The sequence below is a fragment of the Nycticebus coucang genome, chromosome 3 (assembly GCF_027406575.1).
Source record: "Nycticebus coucang isolate mNycCou1 chromosome 3, mNycCou1.pri, whole genome shotgun sequence".
NCBI lineage: Eukaryota > Metazoa > Chordata > Mammalia > Primates > Lorisidae > Nycticebus > Nycticebus coucang.
Genome location: NC_069782.1, coordinates 80087469 through 80105335, shown reverse-complemented (window position 1 = coordinate 80105335; position 17867 = coordinate 80087469). Strand labels below are relative to the sequence as shown.

The window sequence follows — 17867 nt, the reverse complement described above, 5'->3', positions numbered from 1 at the left end:
TAGAATATGCTGACCTTGGGTACCTTTGCCCAGGGGAGGCTCTCTTGGGGCCCAGTGTGGGGTGAGCCTCTCCAAGATGAGATGGTAGAGGGCGTATCCCCAGGGCTGTCTTCCTGAGTCATCTTCAGCCTCATCAAGGCTGATTAAGTTGGTCCCTACTGGACTTACCTGGGCACAGCCCTCAGACCAGAATCCATCTGTGGTTACAAGGGAATTGGGTTATCCCAGGTTCTTTGGCTAGAAAATTGTCCACCGCTTTTCCTTTCCTTCACCCCTTCCCTCCTTCTCTGTCTGATCTCCCCTTCCGCCATGCCCCACCATGTCATTAATTGTCATTAATTGTCTTCATATCAAAATTGAACACATAGGAAAAGAAGAAAAAAGAAAACAAGAAAAGAATAGAAAATAGTGACTAATTCTCACATAAATTGGATTTAATTTTGACCAAAGTACATTACTTACACATTAATTTTTAATTCAACTTGTTAATATGTTGTTTAGGATATTGCATCCTCATTTATAAGTGACATATGTTTGTAATTTCCCCTTTATAATAATATATTTTCTCCAATTTTAATATCAGGTGTACTCAGATCAAGTAGAATGATTTTGATGTATTTCTTCTTTTTCTATTGTCTATAAGATTTGGCATGATCTGTTTTTAGAAATTATCTTTTACTTTTTTTTTTTTTTTTTTTGTAGAGACAGAGTCTCACTTTATGGCCCTCGGTAGAGTGCCGTGGCCTCACACAGCTCACAGCAACCTCCAACTCCTGGGCTTAAGCGATTCTCCTGCCTCAGCCTCCAGAGCAGCTGGGACTACAGGCGCCCGCCACAACGCCCGGCTATTTTTTGGTTGCAGTTTGGCCGGGGCCGGGTTTGAACCCGCCACCCTCGGTATATGGGGCCGGCGCCTTACCGACTGAGCCACAGGCGCCGCCCTATCTTTTACTTTTATTTATAAATATTAGTTGTCGGGTGGCACCAGTGGCTCAAAGGGGTGGACGCCAGCCCCAGCCCCATGTGCCGGAGGTGGAGGGTTCAAACCCAGCCCTGGCCAAAAAAAAAAAAAACTACTCGGGAGGCTGAGGCAAGAGAATCGCTTAAGCCCAGGAAGTTGGAGGTTGCTGTGAGCTGTGTGATGCCACGGCACTCTACCAAGGGCCATAAAGTGAGACTCTGTCTCTACAAAAAAAAAAAAAATTATATATATATATATTAGTTGTCTATTTTTTGAGACTTAAAAAAAATAAGAAGTTAACTGATGACTCCATCCTGAACCTCAGAGTCAAAGCGTTCTATAATAGACATACTCTTATTGGACAATGTGAATGTTACTTTCTTTGCTTTATTATTATTATTATTGCTTAATATTTTGATGTAGCAATTATCTGATTCCTTTTCTGAATGTATTTATGTTCGTTCGTTCTTTACGGGGGTTTTGTTTCTAGTCCTTATCTTAAACATTGTTATTGTTATTAAATTTTAAGCCTTTTTAATTTTGTGAAGGCAAAAAAATGGAAACCTAATAAACACATGTATATGTAAAATAAAAAAAAAGATCCGCACAGAATCGTCCAGCCCTCAGAGGTCGACCTGCTGGGGTACATGGGCTGGGCTGGGAGGATGGGGATCTGGTCAGTTTGAGTAGGAAGGCTGAGTAGGACTGGACTTAGGCCAACATGCTGGGGCCTGGGACCCAGTCTGGTTCTGGGTGGCTTGGCCTCTCACCTTGTCCCCATCAGGCATTCAGGATCTGTGTCAGGACCCAGCCCTGCCTAGGAGATGAAGGGGTGTGATTTGTGGTCATTGAAACCATGATGCTCACTGCAAGGCAGTGTGTTAAAAAAGGGGACAGACTCAGGGCAGGGGACAGTGTGGAGGGGGCAACAGTAGCCCAAAAAGGGTAAAAGGATGGCTGTTCCCAGAGGATGTGGAGGGCCAGGCTCTGTATCAGACACCAGGGCCAGATTCTTGCTGAGGGGCAAAGCCCTGACAAGGGTCTGTCTGGGGCTGGTGAGCACCTGGGAGAGGGGGACTATGAAGATTACTCCAGGGTGGGGTCTGGAAGCCATGCCAGAACTGATGGGTGACGTCTGTTAGGGAAACAGGTGCAGAGAGAATCCCTGTCGGTTTTGGGGGACACACAGCCTAAGACGAAACAGAAAAGGGGCTTTAACAGGTCCAGAGGGCCCTTAGCCCAATTCCCACCAGCTCCACCAGCTGTGTTCCCTCACCCACTGCGGTGCTGGCCTGATGCCCTGGATGGAATACTCTGGAATCTGAAAGTAATAAGATGACAGGGTTTTCTGGACCTGCTTGCACTCCAGAACTCCCCAATTTCATGGCCCTTTCTGAGTCCATAGGATCATGCCTATATACAGAGGGTGGTGCCAGAAAAATGTATACACATCTTTTTTTTTTTTTTTTTTGAGACAGAGCCTCAAGCTGTCACCCTGGGTAGAGTGCCGTGGCCTTACAGCTCACACCAACCTCCAAGTCCTGGGCTCAAGTGATTCTCCTGCCTCTGCCTCCCAAGTAGCTGGGACTACAGGCACCCACCACCATGCCCGGCTATTTTTTGGTTGCAGCCATCATTGTTGTTTGGTGGATACGGGCTGGATTCGAACCCACCAGCTTAGGTGTATGTGGCTGGCGCCTTAGCTGCTTGAGCCACAGGTGCCGAGCCTGTATACACATCTTAAGAAAGGAAAAAACTATTAAAATTGTAATACTCAGGCGGCTCCTGTGGCTCAAAGGAGTAGGGTGCCAGCCCCATATACCTGAGGTGGCGGGTTCAAACCCAGCCCAGGCCAAAAACTGCAAAAAAAAAAAAAAAAAAAAAGAAAATTGTAATACTCAGTATATACGGATAACAAAAGATGGATACAAGTCACATTTGAGCACCTTTTGTAAGGTGCTCACTCTGTTGCCCTGGGTGGAGTGCCATGGTATCATCATAGCTCACAGAAACTTTAAACTCTTGGGTTCAAGCAATCCTTTGATTCAGCCTCCCTACTAGCTGGGACTACAGGCACCCACCACAACAAACACCCAGCTAGTTTTTCTATTTTTAGTAGAGAAAGGGTCTCACTTTTGCTCAGGCTTGTCTGGAATGCCTAAGCTCAAGTAATCCACCCGTCTTAGCTTCTCAGAGTGCTAGGATTATAGGCATGAGCCACTGTGCCCAGCCCAAGTATCATGATTTTTTTTTTTTTTTTTTTTTTGAGACAGAGTTTCTCTTGTCACCCTCAGTAGAATGCCATGGCTCATAGCTCACAGCAACCTCAACTCTTGGGCTCAAGCAATTCTCTTGTCTCAGCTTCCCAAGTAGCTGGGACTATAGGCACGCGCCACAATGCCCAGCTATTTTTAGAGACAGGGTCTCGCTCTTGCTCAGGCTAGTTTTGAACCCATGAGCTCAGGCAATCCACCTGCCTTGGCTTCCCAGAGTGCTAGGATTATAGGTGCGAGCCACTGTGCCCAACCAGTATCACGATTTTGGTACGGTTTTTTTCCTTACTTAAAATGTTTTACATTTTTTGGCATCCTCTGTATTTGTAAAATGTATGAGAGTCAATTATAGTATTCTTTTTCTTAGCGCGCCTCTCCAAATTGTTGATACCCCAATTCACTGAGATAACACTGTGGCCTTGTGACCCAGAGGTGCTGCTCTACCCACTGCCTATCCCAAGGAGCTACCCATAACCCTGGAGTCTCCCCAGCACCATGCAGGAATGTGAGAGGGGCTCAGCTCCTGGGGCTGTGAAGCCCTGCCACACCCAGGAGGGCAGCTCTAGGAAAGAGGGAGCCTGCACTAGGGAGACAACCCAGATTCCTGCCCCAGGCCTGAACCTTTTCCCAGCTGGCCAGCAGGGGTCACATCCCCCAGCCCTTTGGCTCCAAGGCAGTCTCATGCCCCAGCCGCTTCCTGGCCCACCCTGACTGGTTGGTTGGGGCTCACTGCCAAGGGACACCTCCTTAGTACCTCAGTAATGAGGGCAAGGAAACAGGTGCTTATTAAGAGCTTGCATCCTTTGACCCAACAAAGCATGGAAGTGACATAGCCTGGAAGACATGGGTGGTTGCCCCCATTTTATAGAAGAGCAAACTGAGGTTCAGGTTGGAGTAGTGACTAAGGGAAGGAGTATGTGGGAGGTGGCTTGAGGCATCTGTGTCCATCCTGAGTAAGCAGGGAGCAGCCTGGTTCCCTCCGGATATGATGTGCCAGGAGCCTGTGGAACTGCTTTTTGGAAGATTCTAGCCAGGGCCAGAAGCACCTCCCTGAGTGGGGGTAGGGTCCTCTGTCTGCTCCTCCAGGACCTCTGGGGGTAGGGGAGCACTACTGACCTCACACAGCCTCCCTGAGAGGCCAGGCCCCAAACTGCAGAGGGGATGGGGTTCTCTCCTTTGCTGCCCGCCCCAGTACTAGGCTCCTCAGGTGCTTGGGTGAATGGGAATCAGCTGACCGGCAAACCTGGGTGACTACACTTCTGTCATTGCTGTGTCCTCCTCTTCCCTCGGCAAGGCACCACTCTGAGCACCCCACTGGTCCAATAAGGCTGCAAAGCTGCTTTGCAGAGCCAGGGTCCTTGGGAATTGGGGGGCCATGGCCCCCACTCCATTTGTGTTCCTGACCTGAGGGGCTGCCCAGGTGCCCAACCCCACAGAGGCCCAACTCCCTGACTAGGCCACACTGGGACCAGCACAGCAGGCTGCAAGTCCCAGTCCTCATCACCAGGTGTACCTTTGTGCCCAGGCTGGGGAGTTGAACCCCAAGGGGCTGGCAGGGCCACTGTCCCCAAGTGCTGTCATCCCCCAGAGCTCTCAGGCCTTCTGCCTGGAGGAAGGGGTATGTTCATAGCTGGCCTCTCTCTCTTTTTTTTTTTTTGTAGAGACAGAGTCTCACTGTACCGCCCTTGGGTAGAGTGCCGTGGCGTCACACGGCTCACAGCAACCTCTAACTCTTGGGCTTACGCGATTCTCTTGCCTCAGCCTCCCGAGCAGCTGGGACTACAGGCACCCGCCACAACGCCCGGCTATTTTTTTTTTTGTTGTTGTTGCAGTTTGGCCAGGAATGGGTTTGAATCCGCCACCCTCGGCATATGGGGCCGGCGCCCTACTCACTGAGCCACAGGCGCCGCCCTTTTTTTTTTTTTTTTTTTTTGGTGGAGACAGAGTCTCACTTTATCGCCCTGGGTAGAGTGCCGTGGCATCACACAGCTCACAGCAACCTCCAACTCCTGGGCTTAAGCGATTCTCTTGCCTCAACCTCCCGAGTAGCTGGGATTACAGGTGCATGCCAATTGCCCGGTTTTGTTGCAGTTTGGCTGGGGCCTGGGTTGAACCTGCCACCCTCGGTATATGGGGCCGGCGCCTTACTGACTGAGCCACAGGCGCCGCCCACACAGCTGGCCTCTCTTGTCCAGACTTAGCCCTGTTCTCTGTCTGACCCCGTCCTTCTCAGGGTTCCTTAGCGTGGGGAAGAAATCCTCAGGATCCTGACAAGAGTACAGCCATTTGGGAGACAGATAGTGAAAGAAAGCAGGCCATAAACCAGACTGCATGATCACAGCAACCCCTCCCCACACCCCTGTCAATCCTCACGACCCTAATGAGAGTATAACTATCCTGGGAGGACAGCTAGCGATAGAAAGCAGATCAGAGACCAAATGGTATGACCATAGCAACCCCCTTCCCACCATCCTGGAATGCCTCAAGACTAGTGTTCCTGGGAAACATCAGGATCTCCTACCCTGGTCCTGGCTGGCACTAGAGGTAAGGCCTTGGTGCAAGATTAACACCTTTTGTGGAAGGCAGTAATTCTAAAATCAGTCTCAGACACAGCATCATTCACTCTGCAGGAAAAGCTGACTTCTCTCACCTCTCATGACCCCCTCCTGCATTCTAATTACACTAATAAAAGTCCTTTGAAACTGGGCTTTGCCTTCGGCTCAGTGAGTAGGGTGCCGGCCCCATACACCAAGGGTGGCAGGTTTAAACCCAGCCCGGCCAAACTGCAACAAAAAAATAGCCAGGCGTTGTGGCAGGCGCCTGTAGTCCCAGCTACTTGGGAGTCTGAGGCAAGAGAATCGCCCTAGCCCAAGAGCTGGAGGTTGCTGTGAGCTGTGTGACACCACGGCACTCTACCGAGGGTGACATAGTGAAACTCTGTCTCTACAAACAAAAAGTCCCTTGAAACTGTGTGTGTGGAGCTGACACCTGGTCGGACTCCACTCTGCTTCTTTAAAATAAAGTCTATCCTTAATCCCTGGACTGGTGTCCTCTTCTTTTTCTCTTCTCTCTCTCTCTCTCTTTGTTTTTTGAGATAGAGTCTCACTTTGTCGCCCTCAGTAGAGTGCTATGGCATCACAGCTCACAGCCACTTCAAACTCTTGGGCTCAAGTGATTCTCTTGTCTCAGCCTCCCAAGTAGCTGGGACTACAGGTGCCGGCCACAATACTGGCTATTTTTAGGGATGGGTCTCCCTCTTGTTCAGGCTGGTCTTGAACTTCTGAACTCAAGCAATCTACCTGCCTCGGCCTCCCAGAGTGCTAGGATTACAGGCGTGAGTCACCACGCCTGGCCGCCTTCTCCCCTTCTTGAGGACCCTCACCTAGACTCTATCGCTAGACTTCTCACTTAGCACACAGGGTATAAGGATCTCATGCTGACAGAGTGGCAAAGTGGCCGTCCCAGTCCTGGGGCGGCTCCCCTCAGCCTCTTCCTGCGGCCGCCGCCTGTGCTGACTCACCTGTCCTACTGGGCTGTGGCCAAGGCTTGGTGCCCCAGAACCCAGCCAGCTGGGGGAGGCACCTATAAAAGCACGTTGGGCCAGTCCCCAGCATCCTATTTGGCTATCACCTGTTGCTGCATGATGCTGGGAGGCCTGGGGAAACTTGCTGCCGAGGGCCTGGCCCACCGCACTGAGAAGGCCACTGAAGGAGCTGGTAAGGACTCAGGGGCTCCTTTCCATCTGGGCGTGCTGATTGCAGCAGGCAGAAGTCCTTGGTTGTGCTGGCCTGGAGGGCAACGACTGGGGAAGGCCATTTAGGGTGAAGTGCTGTGACCCCAGTGCAGCCCGCCCCTGGGGTGTGGGTGAGGGCCAGGAGGGAGGCCAGCCCCGGGGCCTGCCCACAGGAGGCTCCTGGGGACAGGGGGCAGGCTGGGTGTTGAGTGAGCAGCTGGCAGCTTGGGCCCTTCCTTCTGGAAACCAGGGAGCTCTTCTTAATCATGGCAGCCTGTCAGAAAAAGGAAGATGGATTTCTTTTTTAACCACAACTTTAAAGTTTCAAATATTTGTTCATCAAGAAGCCACTAAGTCTGATTCTGTTCAAAGTCAAAAAGGACATTTTCAATTTCTTCCAAGTTCCTGGAAACCCATTTAGTATGCAGAGGTCAAGGCCCATTCTTTTGTCAGATATTCCAGTGGAAAAGTTCGTGCTGGAGTTTGCTGGCCTTTTTTCAAAACAGCTGCAGACATGTCCTTATTTCGTTTGTAACTCTATAGCCAAGGTGACCACCCCTTTATATTCTTTCCATTTTACAGATGAGGAAACCAAGCATTGAGGGTGGAGTGAGAATTTTTTATACAGAGTCTCACTCTTTTGCCCTTGGTAAAGTGCTGTGGCATCATAATTCGCAGCAACCCCAAACTCTTGGACTCAAGCCACCCTCTCTCTGGGACCTCAGGTGCCTACCACGATGTCCAGTGAGTTTTTCTATTTTTAGTAGAGATGGGGTCTCTCTTTTGCTCAGGCTGGACTCAAATTTCTGAGCTCAGGAAATCCAGCTGCCTTGATCTTCCAGAGTACTGGGATTACAGGCGTGAGCCATGGCACCCGGCCAAAACCAATACTTCTGACTCCAAAATCTTTTCATTCTAGCATGCTGCCATTCAAATGAAACAACTGTGGAGAGGGCACAGAATTCCCTCTTATTGGAGGAACTGCCTTATGGGACTTGGTTTTGCTGGAGGAGACTTCAGGATTTAACCTAAGGCAGTACATCCTGAGAGGGGTGTGACCTGGCTCCACTGTCCCACAGGGCGGGAGGGCCAGCTCGTCTCCCAGCATCTCTGAAAGAAGCCAGCTCAGTGTTTTTCTTGGGAACCAGCTTATTCTGGCACAGAGCCCCACCCTGGATATCCGTAGGTGTCTTGGCCCACCGTGAGGAGTGGACCTGCATGCGCTCTCACCTTGGACTTGTCTCTTTTCAGTTCATGCGGTGGAGGAAGTGGTGAAGGAGGTGGTAGAGCACGCCAAGGAGGTTGGAGAGAAAGGTGAGGCGGGAGGGAGGCAGGGAGGCGAGGTGCTGGGGCCAACCCCTTCTTTGACTAACTAGATCAAACCCTGCCCCTGATGCCACATCCTTCCAGGAGATATGCAATTATCTATTTATTATGCTTATCTGAGGTCACAGATTACACTATGCATTAAGGCTCATTTAGATAGTCCTTTCTGTGGAATTTTAAGAAGACAAGTTCACAAAACATGATGTGACAGTGTACTGGCACAAAGTGTTGAACATGTAAAACTGTGTTTATATAAATCTTTTTATTTTTGAGGCAGAGTCTCACTTTGTTGCCCTCTGTACAGCAACCTTGAACTCTCGGGCTTAAGCCATTCTCTTGCCTCAGCCTCCCAAGTAGCTGGGACTACAAGCGCCTGCCACAATGCCTGGCTATTTTTTGTTGAGGTTGTCATTATTGTTTTAGCAGGCCCGGGCCGGGTTCGAATCCGCCAGCCTCAGTGTATGTGGCTGGCACCGTAATCACTACGCTACGGGTGCCACGCCTGTGTTTATATACATTTTTCTGTCCTGTGACTAGAACTATGTATAAAGCACATGTATGCTTCATTCCTTTTCAACAAAATAGATTACAGATGGATCAAGGACTTAAATGTTTTTATTATTTATTTATTTATTTATTTTTGGACAGAGTCTCACTTTGTTGCTCTAGGTAGAGGGCCATGGCATTATAGCTCACAGCAACCTCAAACTCTTGGGCTCAAATGATTCGCTTGCCTCAGCCTCTGGAATACCTGGGACTATAGGCATCCTCCACAACACCCGGCTAGTTTTTTCTATTTTTATTAGAGAGAAGGTCTTACTCTTGCTCAGACTGGTCTCAAACACTTGAGCTCAGCCAGTCCATCCACCTTGGCCTTCCAGAGTGCTAGAGTTATGGGTGGGGGGTGGGAGCCACTATGTCTGGCTACTTTTTCTGTTTTACTAGAGTGGTTCGAGACCACTCTTGCTTAGGCTGGTCTTGAACTGCGAAACTCAAGCAATTCATCCATCTTAGCCTTCCAAAGTGGTAAATTATAGGTGAGCCACCACACCCAGCTAAGTACTTACATTTAAATACATGAATTTATTAAATTGTTAGATGGATAACTGGGCGATGTGGGCGCCTGCAGTCTCAGCTACTTGGGAGGCTGAGGCAAGAGAATTGATTAAGCCCAAGAGTTGGAAGTTGCTTGTGAGCTATGACGCCACGGCACTCAACCAAGGGTGACATAGTGAGATTCTGTCTTAAAAAAAAAGAAAAAAATTGTTAGATGGCAATTTTCTTAGCTCAGACTGTTCAATAAAATACCATAAACTAGGTGGCTTACAAATAACAGAAACATTTCTCATACTTCTAGAGGCTGGGAAATCCAAGATCTAGGCACCAGCAGATTTGGTGTCTGATGAGGGCTCCTTCCTGGCTCGTAGATGGCACTTTCAACTGTGTCCTCTCATTGGTGGAAGGAACTAGCTTTCTGTGGTCTCTTTTGTAAGGCCACTAATCCCAACCTCTTAATACCATCACATCAGGGGTGAGGATTTCTTTCTTTCTTTTTTTTTGTTTAGCAGGCCTGGGCTGGGTTAGAACCTGTCGACCCTAGAGCATGTGGCTGGTACCCTAAACACTGAGTTACGGGAGCCCAGCCAGGGGTGAGGATTTCAGTATGTTCAGTCTTGCTCAATTGATGCAATGCATCTTGGGAGGTGGAGGTAGATCAGATCTGAATTCATTCCTCTAGAAGCCCTGCTGCCATCGGCTGCTCCAGGGACCAATTCAGTAACTGCCATGTCCACAGGCCCTTGAAGGGGACACTAGCCCAGTGAGTGGTTCACCTGGACATTCTTCCTCTTTCTTCCTTACAGCCATTGCTGATGCCTTAAAGAAGGCCCAGGAGTCAGGGGACAAAGTGGTGAAGGATGTCACTGAGACAGTGACCAACACAGTCACCAATGCGGTCACCCATGCAGCAGAGGGCCTGGGCAAGCTGGGACAGTGAGCACACCGGTCACTACCACCCACTCTTCCCAAATCCCAATAAAAAAACATGAAATGTGTACATTGAGTTCTGGATTTATTTCTCTTTGGATGGAAACACTAGGCCAAGTATTTCTTCTTTTTTTTTTTTTTTTTTTTAATTTGGCCGGGGCTGGGTTTGAACCCACCACCTCCGGTATATGGGACCGGCGCCCGTACCCGCTGAGCCACAGGCGCCGCCCTAGGCCAAGTATTTCTTAATGGAAATGCTGTCATGTCCCCAGTTCCTCCTCTGTGGGGTGGAGGCCAGTTCAAGGCACCCACTGGTGGGTTGGATAGGTTCCCGTGACGTGTCAGATGTTCCTTTCTCACATTCTAAGAGTTATGTCAATAAGGACCTCTTATAGACTGTTAGTGTCTACACTAACTATTTATTTATTTATTTATTTTTGAGACAGAGCCTCAAGCTGTTGCCCTGGGTAGAGTGCTGTGGCATCACAGCTCACAGCAACCTCCAAATCCTGGGCTTAAGTGATTCTCTTGTCTCAGTCTCCCAAGTAGCTCGGATTACAGGTGACCACCACAATGCCCAGCTATTTTTTGTTTATAGTTGTCATTGTGGTTTGGCAGGCCTGGGCTGGATTCGAACCTGCCAGCTCTGATGTATGTGGCTGGAGCCTGAGCCGTGTGAACTACAGGTGCCAAGCCTACATTTCCTTTTTTTTTTTTTTTTTTAAATTAAAAAAAATTTTTTTTTGAGACAGAGTCTCATTATGTTGCCCTCGGTAGAGTGCAGTGCCATCACAGCTCACAGCAACCTCCAACTCTTGGGCTTAAGGGATTCTCTTGCCTCAGCCTCCTAAGTAGCTAGGACAACAGACACCCACCACAATGCCTGGCTACTGACAGGGTCTTGCTCTGGTTTAGGCTGGTCTTTAACCTGTTAGCTCAGGCAATCCACCTGACTCAGCCTCGCAGAGTACTGGGATTACAGGCGTGAGCCACCGCACCCGGCCCTATAAGTTTCTGAATAGCATAGGAATAGCCAGTGTCTTGGCTTTGGAACATTCACCACTGTCCAGCTAGAGAGATGGACCTTGTATCTTGGTTTGGTTCATGATGACTTTGGTATTCCCCCAATCCAAACCCAAGCTCAGAAGGATGAAGACATCATGGGTGGCAGTGTAGACTCAAATACTTTCTTTGGATGACAGATCCTCTCACAGGAATTTATTCTTCAGGTGTGCACAGGTAACACATAGGTACCCAAAGGCCATACACACAAATTCATTGTACCAGCAAGAGATGGGAAACATCCTAAAGTGTTGACCAGAAATCACTTGGAGGCTGAGCGCAGTGATTCACACCTGTAATCCCAACACTCTAGATGGCCAAAGTGGGCGGATTGCTAGAGCTCCGGAGTTTGAGACTAGCCTGAGTAAGAGTGAGACCCGTCTGTACTAAAAATAGAAAAACTAGCTGGGCATTGTGGTCACCAAGTGTAGTCCCAGCTACTCCAGAGGCTGAGGTAAAAGGATTGCTTGAGCCCAAGAGTCTGAGGTTACTGTGAGCTATGACACCATGGCACTCTACCCAGGGTGACAGAGTGAGACAATGTCAAAAAAAAAAGAAAGAAAGAAAGAGGGAGAGATAGAGAGAGAGAAAGAAATGACTTGGATGGCAAGTTTTGCTCTGCTTATTAGGTTTGGTGCACAGTATGGAGTTGTCACCTATTACTTCTAGTGTATTATAAATACAGTAGAACCTCTATAAGTTGACCATTGAAGGGATCATAATAAACTGGTCAAAACTCAAGAGGTGAGGCCACTCAATTATCACCAACACATGTACTTTGTCCTCCCACGCTAGGCCAAATAGTAATGTGCCAAGCAAGTACCATAATTTCCTTCTAAATCGTATACTAGACTAGAGGAAGTATTAATGGAAGAGATGGGAGAAAATGGAGAGGGAAAAAAAAGCAATTTTGACCAAAAATGGAACCAATCTCCGGATATGGAGATTGCAATAATAAAGCATCTTAAGAGGCAAAAACAAAAACAAAAACAAAAACAAAAAACCCAAAACTCAGAGGTGTTCAATATAAGGAACTAGGCCTATGGTATGGATATGTATATGTGGTGCATGTCCAGTCTATGAAAATAAGGTCAATTTGAGGATGTGGTCAATGTATGCAGGTGTCAATTATGGAGGTTCTACTGTACCTTAGCTTAAAAATGGAACCTGTTCCTATATGTCTACCAACCAGGACTGGTTAACAAATATTGGATTATAGTATCCAAAATGGAATAATCTATGGTTAAGAATGAGGAAAATGTACATATATCATTCAGGAAAAAGTAGAGTAAGGCTGCAAAATATGTATAGTATATATAGAATGAGTTCATTTTTATAAAGCAAACTTAATTGCATAAGAGTAGAAAAACCTGGTAGCATATATATGTATGTAAATATATGTATATATATCGCACACATATTAACAGTGGACATGTTTGTATCTGTGGGAATATGAGAAATCCTTACCATCCACATTACATATTTCCACCATGCTTGAACTTAAGAGAAAACCAATACAGATATTTTAAAAAATGTGGTCATGGAGGGCAGTACTGGCTTATTGAGGGTTATTTCCTAGTGAAGTGCTACTGGAAGTTTGCTGCTTTGTGCCCTTTGTTACCATTTGATGACTGTGAGTTTGGAAACTCTCAGTAATTAGCCATTGCCCAGAGCTCTGAGAGAGTTATCCGTGGATGATTCTTGTTGAGCAGGGTATAGAGCAGCTTGGGTTGTTGAACTTGCACAGCAAGTTATATGTGAACTAGCTTCCCGCAGTAGGTAGGACCACATGCAATGATGAATTAGGTTAAAAAAAAAAAAAAAAGGTACTGGCTCTGACTCTCCGTGGTCCTGCTCCACAGAGAGTGGGAGAGCACTGCCCTCACCCCAGACGTCACTCTGCAGACTACTGTTGCAGAATAACCACTTCCTTCCAGCTCTCATTTTCTTTTTACTATGTGTGGGTGTTGTACAATGAGAGCCAAGCAGTCAGCCCCAAACTCTAAACATGTTATAAAAAGTAATAGATTCTAGGCGGCACTTGTGGCTCAAAGGGGTAGGGCGCTGGCCCCATATGCCAGAGGTGGCAGGTTCAAACCCAGCCCCGGCCAAAAACTACAAAGAAAAGAAAAAGACAATAGAGAATGATGTCAACAAAAATAGTGGAGTAAGAACCCCCCCAAATCCTCTCCTTCATAAAAGCAATGAAAAAGAAAATTGGCAAAAACAAACATACAGCAACAAGAATCAACTCTTTCAGAAATCTGGATATTAATGAAGGCTTGTAGCAATTCAGGGAGAACTTACAATTAAAAATGGGCTGGTCTGAAGGTAGTGAGTTAATCTCAGTTGATGGTTCACATGTACAGATAGAACTCCTTGTTCTACTCCCTCCCCACCCCCGCACCTGTCTTTTTCTTTTTTTTTTTATTAAATCATAGCTGAGTACATTAATGTGATCATGGGGCACCATACGCTAGTTTCATAGACTGTTTGACTTTTTTTTTTTTTTTTTAGAGACAGAGTCTCACTATGTCTCTCTGAGTAGAGGGCTGTGGCGTTAACAGCTCACAGCAACCTCTAACTCTTGGGCTTAAGCAATTCTCTTGCCTCGGCCTCCCGAGTAGCTGGGACTATAGGTGCCCCCTATAGCACTGGGCTATTTTTAGAGACGGGGTCTTGCTCTTGCTCAGGCTATCCAACTGCCTCAGCCTCCTAGTGTGAGGATTACAGGTGTAAACCACTGAGCCTCCTGGCCTTGACTAGTCTTTTTTTTTTTTTTTTTAGAGACAGAGTCTCACTTTATTACCCTTGGTAGAGTGCTATGACATCACAGCTCACAGCAACCTCTAACTCCTGGGTTTAGGCGATTCTCTTGCCTCAGCCTCCCCAGCAGCTGGAACTACAGGCGCCTGCCACAATGCCCGCATATTTTTTTTGTTGCAGTTTGGCCGGGGCTGGGTTTGAACCCACCACCATCAGTATATGGGCCAGTGTCCTGCTCACTGAGCCACAGGCGCCGCCCTAGTCTTTTTTTTTTTTTGAGACAGGGTCTCACCATGTCTCCCTTGGTAGAGTGCTGTGGCATCATGGCGCACAGCAACCTCAAACTCTTGGGCTTAAGTGATTTTCTTGCCTCCCAACTACCCTGTTTCCCCGAAAATAAGACAGTGTCTTATTTTAAGGTGTGCTCCCAAAGATGCACTAGGTCTTATTTTCAGGGGATGTCTTATCTTTCCTGTAAGTAGGTCTTATTTTCGGAGAATCTTATTTTCGAGGAAACAGGATAGCTGGGAGCACAGGTGACTGCCACAACACCTGGTCATTTGTTGTTGTTGTTGTAGTTGTCATTGTTGTTTGGCAGTTGCAGGCTGGGTTTGAACCCACCAACTCTGGTGTGTGTGGCTGGCACCCTAGCTGCTAAGCTACAGGTGCCAAGTCCCTACCATTCTTCTTCTTTTTTTTTTGAGCGGTGTACATTTTTTTTTTTTTTTTGCAGTTTCTGGCTGGGGCTGGGTTTGAACACGCCACCTCCGGCATATGAGCCTGGTGCCCTACTCCTTTGAGCCACAGGTGCCACCCCCAAGAGGTGTACATTTTATTGGAAACCTTAAATACTCTTCTGAAGGAACTTAAATACTCTTCATTTAAGGCTCTTGTGTGGCCTAAATAGAAAACTGAAGGTTTTTAGACTAGGAAAAGGAGATGGCGAGTACAGAGCATGAGTGCTTAGTCTGCCCGAAGGCCCTTTATGATGAATGCTCTTCAGCCAGTTATTAGCTTTTGCCACAGCTTCTTCATTGGGTCCCACCATATAGAAGGCCTGTTCTGGGAGATGATCATATTCTCCTGCCAATATCCTACCATCATTCTTAATCATGAAAGACTGCAAGTTTCCCTTTAAGATCAGGAACAAGACAAAGATGTCCACTATTTTTTTTTTTTTTGAGACAGAGCCTCAAGCTGTCGCCCTGGATAGAGTGACGTGGCATCAGCAACTTACAATTCCTGGGCACAAGCGATTCTCCTGCCTCCGCCTCCCAAGCAGCTGTGACTACAGGTGCCCACCACAAGGCCTGGCTATTTTTTGGTTGCAGCCTTCATTGTTGTTTGGCAGGCCCGGGCTGTGTTCCTGCCAGCTCAGGTGTATGTGGCTGGCGCCTTAGCAGCTTGAGCCACAGGCGCCGAGCCAAAGATGTCCACTATTGCTATTTCTATTCATCATGGTACTAGAGCAGTGGTTCTCAACCTTACTAATGCTGCAGCCCTTTAATACAGTTCCTGTGGGTCACGACCCACAGGTTGAGAACTGCTGTACTAAGGGTTTACACATGTGTAATTAGGTGAGAAAATAAAATGAAGGCAACCACATTGAAAAAGAAGTAAAAATAACTCTATTTGCAGATGACATAACCTTTTATACAGAAAACCTACACATAGACGGGTATTGTGGCAGGTGCCTGTAGTCCCAGCTATTTGGGAGGGTGAGGCAAGAGAATCGCTTAAGTCCAAGAATTGGAGGTTGCTGTGAGCTATGATGCCACAGCACTCTACTGAGGGTGACATAGTGAGACTCTGTCTCAAAAAAAAAATAGTAAAAAAGAAAGAAAACCTACACAAATGCCTATTAGAGCGGAGTTCAGCAAGGTTTCAGGATACATAATTAAAGAGACCAGTTGTATTTATATACATTAGGAAATAAAAGATCCCTGCCTCACAGCATATATAAAAATTAACTCAAAATGGACCAAATACCTTTCTTCTTCTTTTTTTAAGAGTCTTACTATGTCACCCCCGGTAGAGTGCGGTTACATCACAGCTCACAGCAACTTCAAACTCTTGGGCTTAAGAGATTCTCTTGCCTCAGCCTCCCAAGTAGATGCAACTACAGGTGCCTGCCACAATGCCCAGCTTTTTTGTTGTAGCTGTCATTGTTGTTTGGTAGGCCCAGGCTGGGTTTGAACCCACCAGCCCTGGTGTATGTGGCTGGCACTCTAGCTGCTGAGTAATAGGTGCCGAGCCAATAAAAAAACCTTTTGTACGGGCGGCACCTGTGGCTCAGTCGGTAAGGCGCCGGCCCCATATACCGAGGGTGGCAGGTTCAAGCCCGGGCCCGGCTGAACTGTAACCAAAAAATAGCTGAGTGTTGTGGTGGGTGCCTGTAGTCCCAGCTACTCGGGAGGCTGAGGCAAGAGAATCGCTTAAGCCCAGGAGTTGGAGGTTGCTGTGAGCTGTGTGATGCCATGGCACTCTACCGTGGGCCATAAAGTGAGACTCTGTCTCTACAAAAAAAAAAAAAAAAAAGAGAAGAAAAACCTTTTGTACACATCTAAAGATGGAGTTTTCTCCTTGTGCCATGCTTTGATAGTCTTAATGAATAGCAGGGCTAAGAAAACCTGCCAGGGGCTCGGTGCCTGTAGCTCAGCGGCTAGGGTGCCAGCCACATACACTGGAGCTGGCGGGTTCAAATCCAGCCTGGGCCAACTACAACCACAAAATAGCTGGGCGTTGTGGCAGGCAGGTGCCTGTAGCCCCAGCTACTTGGGAGGCTGAGGCAAGAGAATTGCTTAAGCCCAAGAGTTGGAGGTTACTGTGAACTGTGATGCCATGGCACTCTACCCAGGGCGACATAGTGAGACTCTGTCTCAAAAAAAAAAAAGAAAAAAACAAAAACAAAGACAAGAAAACCTGCTAGGGATGTTTGAGGAATACGGAATTTACTTGGTTGTGATTTCAGCTGATGTCAGGCTTTTTTTGCTTAAAGTAAATCACCAATCCTAGCAACTGAGCTGCCAAAAACCGAAAACCTTTTCATCTCCTTATACCTAATCAGGACAATCAGAATGCTTTCTAGTGTAAGAAGTCATAAGGGAACAGTTTCAATAACCAAATATTTAGCCAAAGGCCTAAGACTTATCCCACTTCTACATGATCTGAATCCATTGTTCTGCCCAGCATTATTTCAAACATTCTGGAACTTGATTTAGCATCAGCCCCCACTCTCCAAACTTATTCTGGTATTCTACCTAGAGTGCAGACAGACACCACCATGCTCAGCAAGGGCTCACTGTGCCCCTGGGCCAGAAGGCTTGCTTGTTTGTTTGACTGACTTGATGCTCAGGCAAAACTATGACAAGATAGACAAGACAAATCAAAGTTAGGCTTCAAATTTGGCAGGTAAGTAACTTGTGCAATAAGTATCAAATTCAGTTCTGATTACAGTTAGCATTCTTAAATAGTTGTTACATCCTGTGGCTTAATTATTCCCAACAAACTTCCTGTAATTAAAAAAGGCAGTAATAATTAGTATATCAGCTTTAAGCATTAGATCCTCTTCTCCCCAAACACTCACTGATGCTATTTAATAAAGTAAAACACAAAATAATTCAGGAACAGAGTTTGTGCAGCTCACAACAAAGTGGAAGGAAATAGTATGCAGGTGGTTGTTAGAAAAATTTCAGAAACCCAAATGTCACTTACTAAAATAGAAGCTACCAAATATAAAAACACAGAAAATAAACATAAG

The 17867-nt window shown here is 47.0% G+C and overlaps 1 protein-coding gene across 1 annotated transcript; it reads left to right on the top strand.

The window, feature by feature from the left end:
• Window positions 1-6817: 6817 nt before the first annotated feature.
• FAM25A (family with sequence similarity 25 member A) lies at window positions 6818-10347 on the top strand. The gene is made up of 3 exons (XM_053583820.1): window positions 6818-6950; window positions 8219-8281; window positions 10156-10347. Exons 1-3 carry the CDS (start codon window positions 6875-6877, stop codon window positions 10287-10289), a joined length of 273 nt encoding a protein of 90 aa, XP_053439795.1. The 5' UTR covers window positions 6818-6874; the 3' UTR covers window positions 10290-10347.
• The last annotated feature ends 7520 nt before the right edge of the window (window positions 10348-17867 follow it).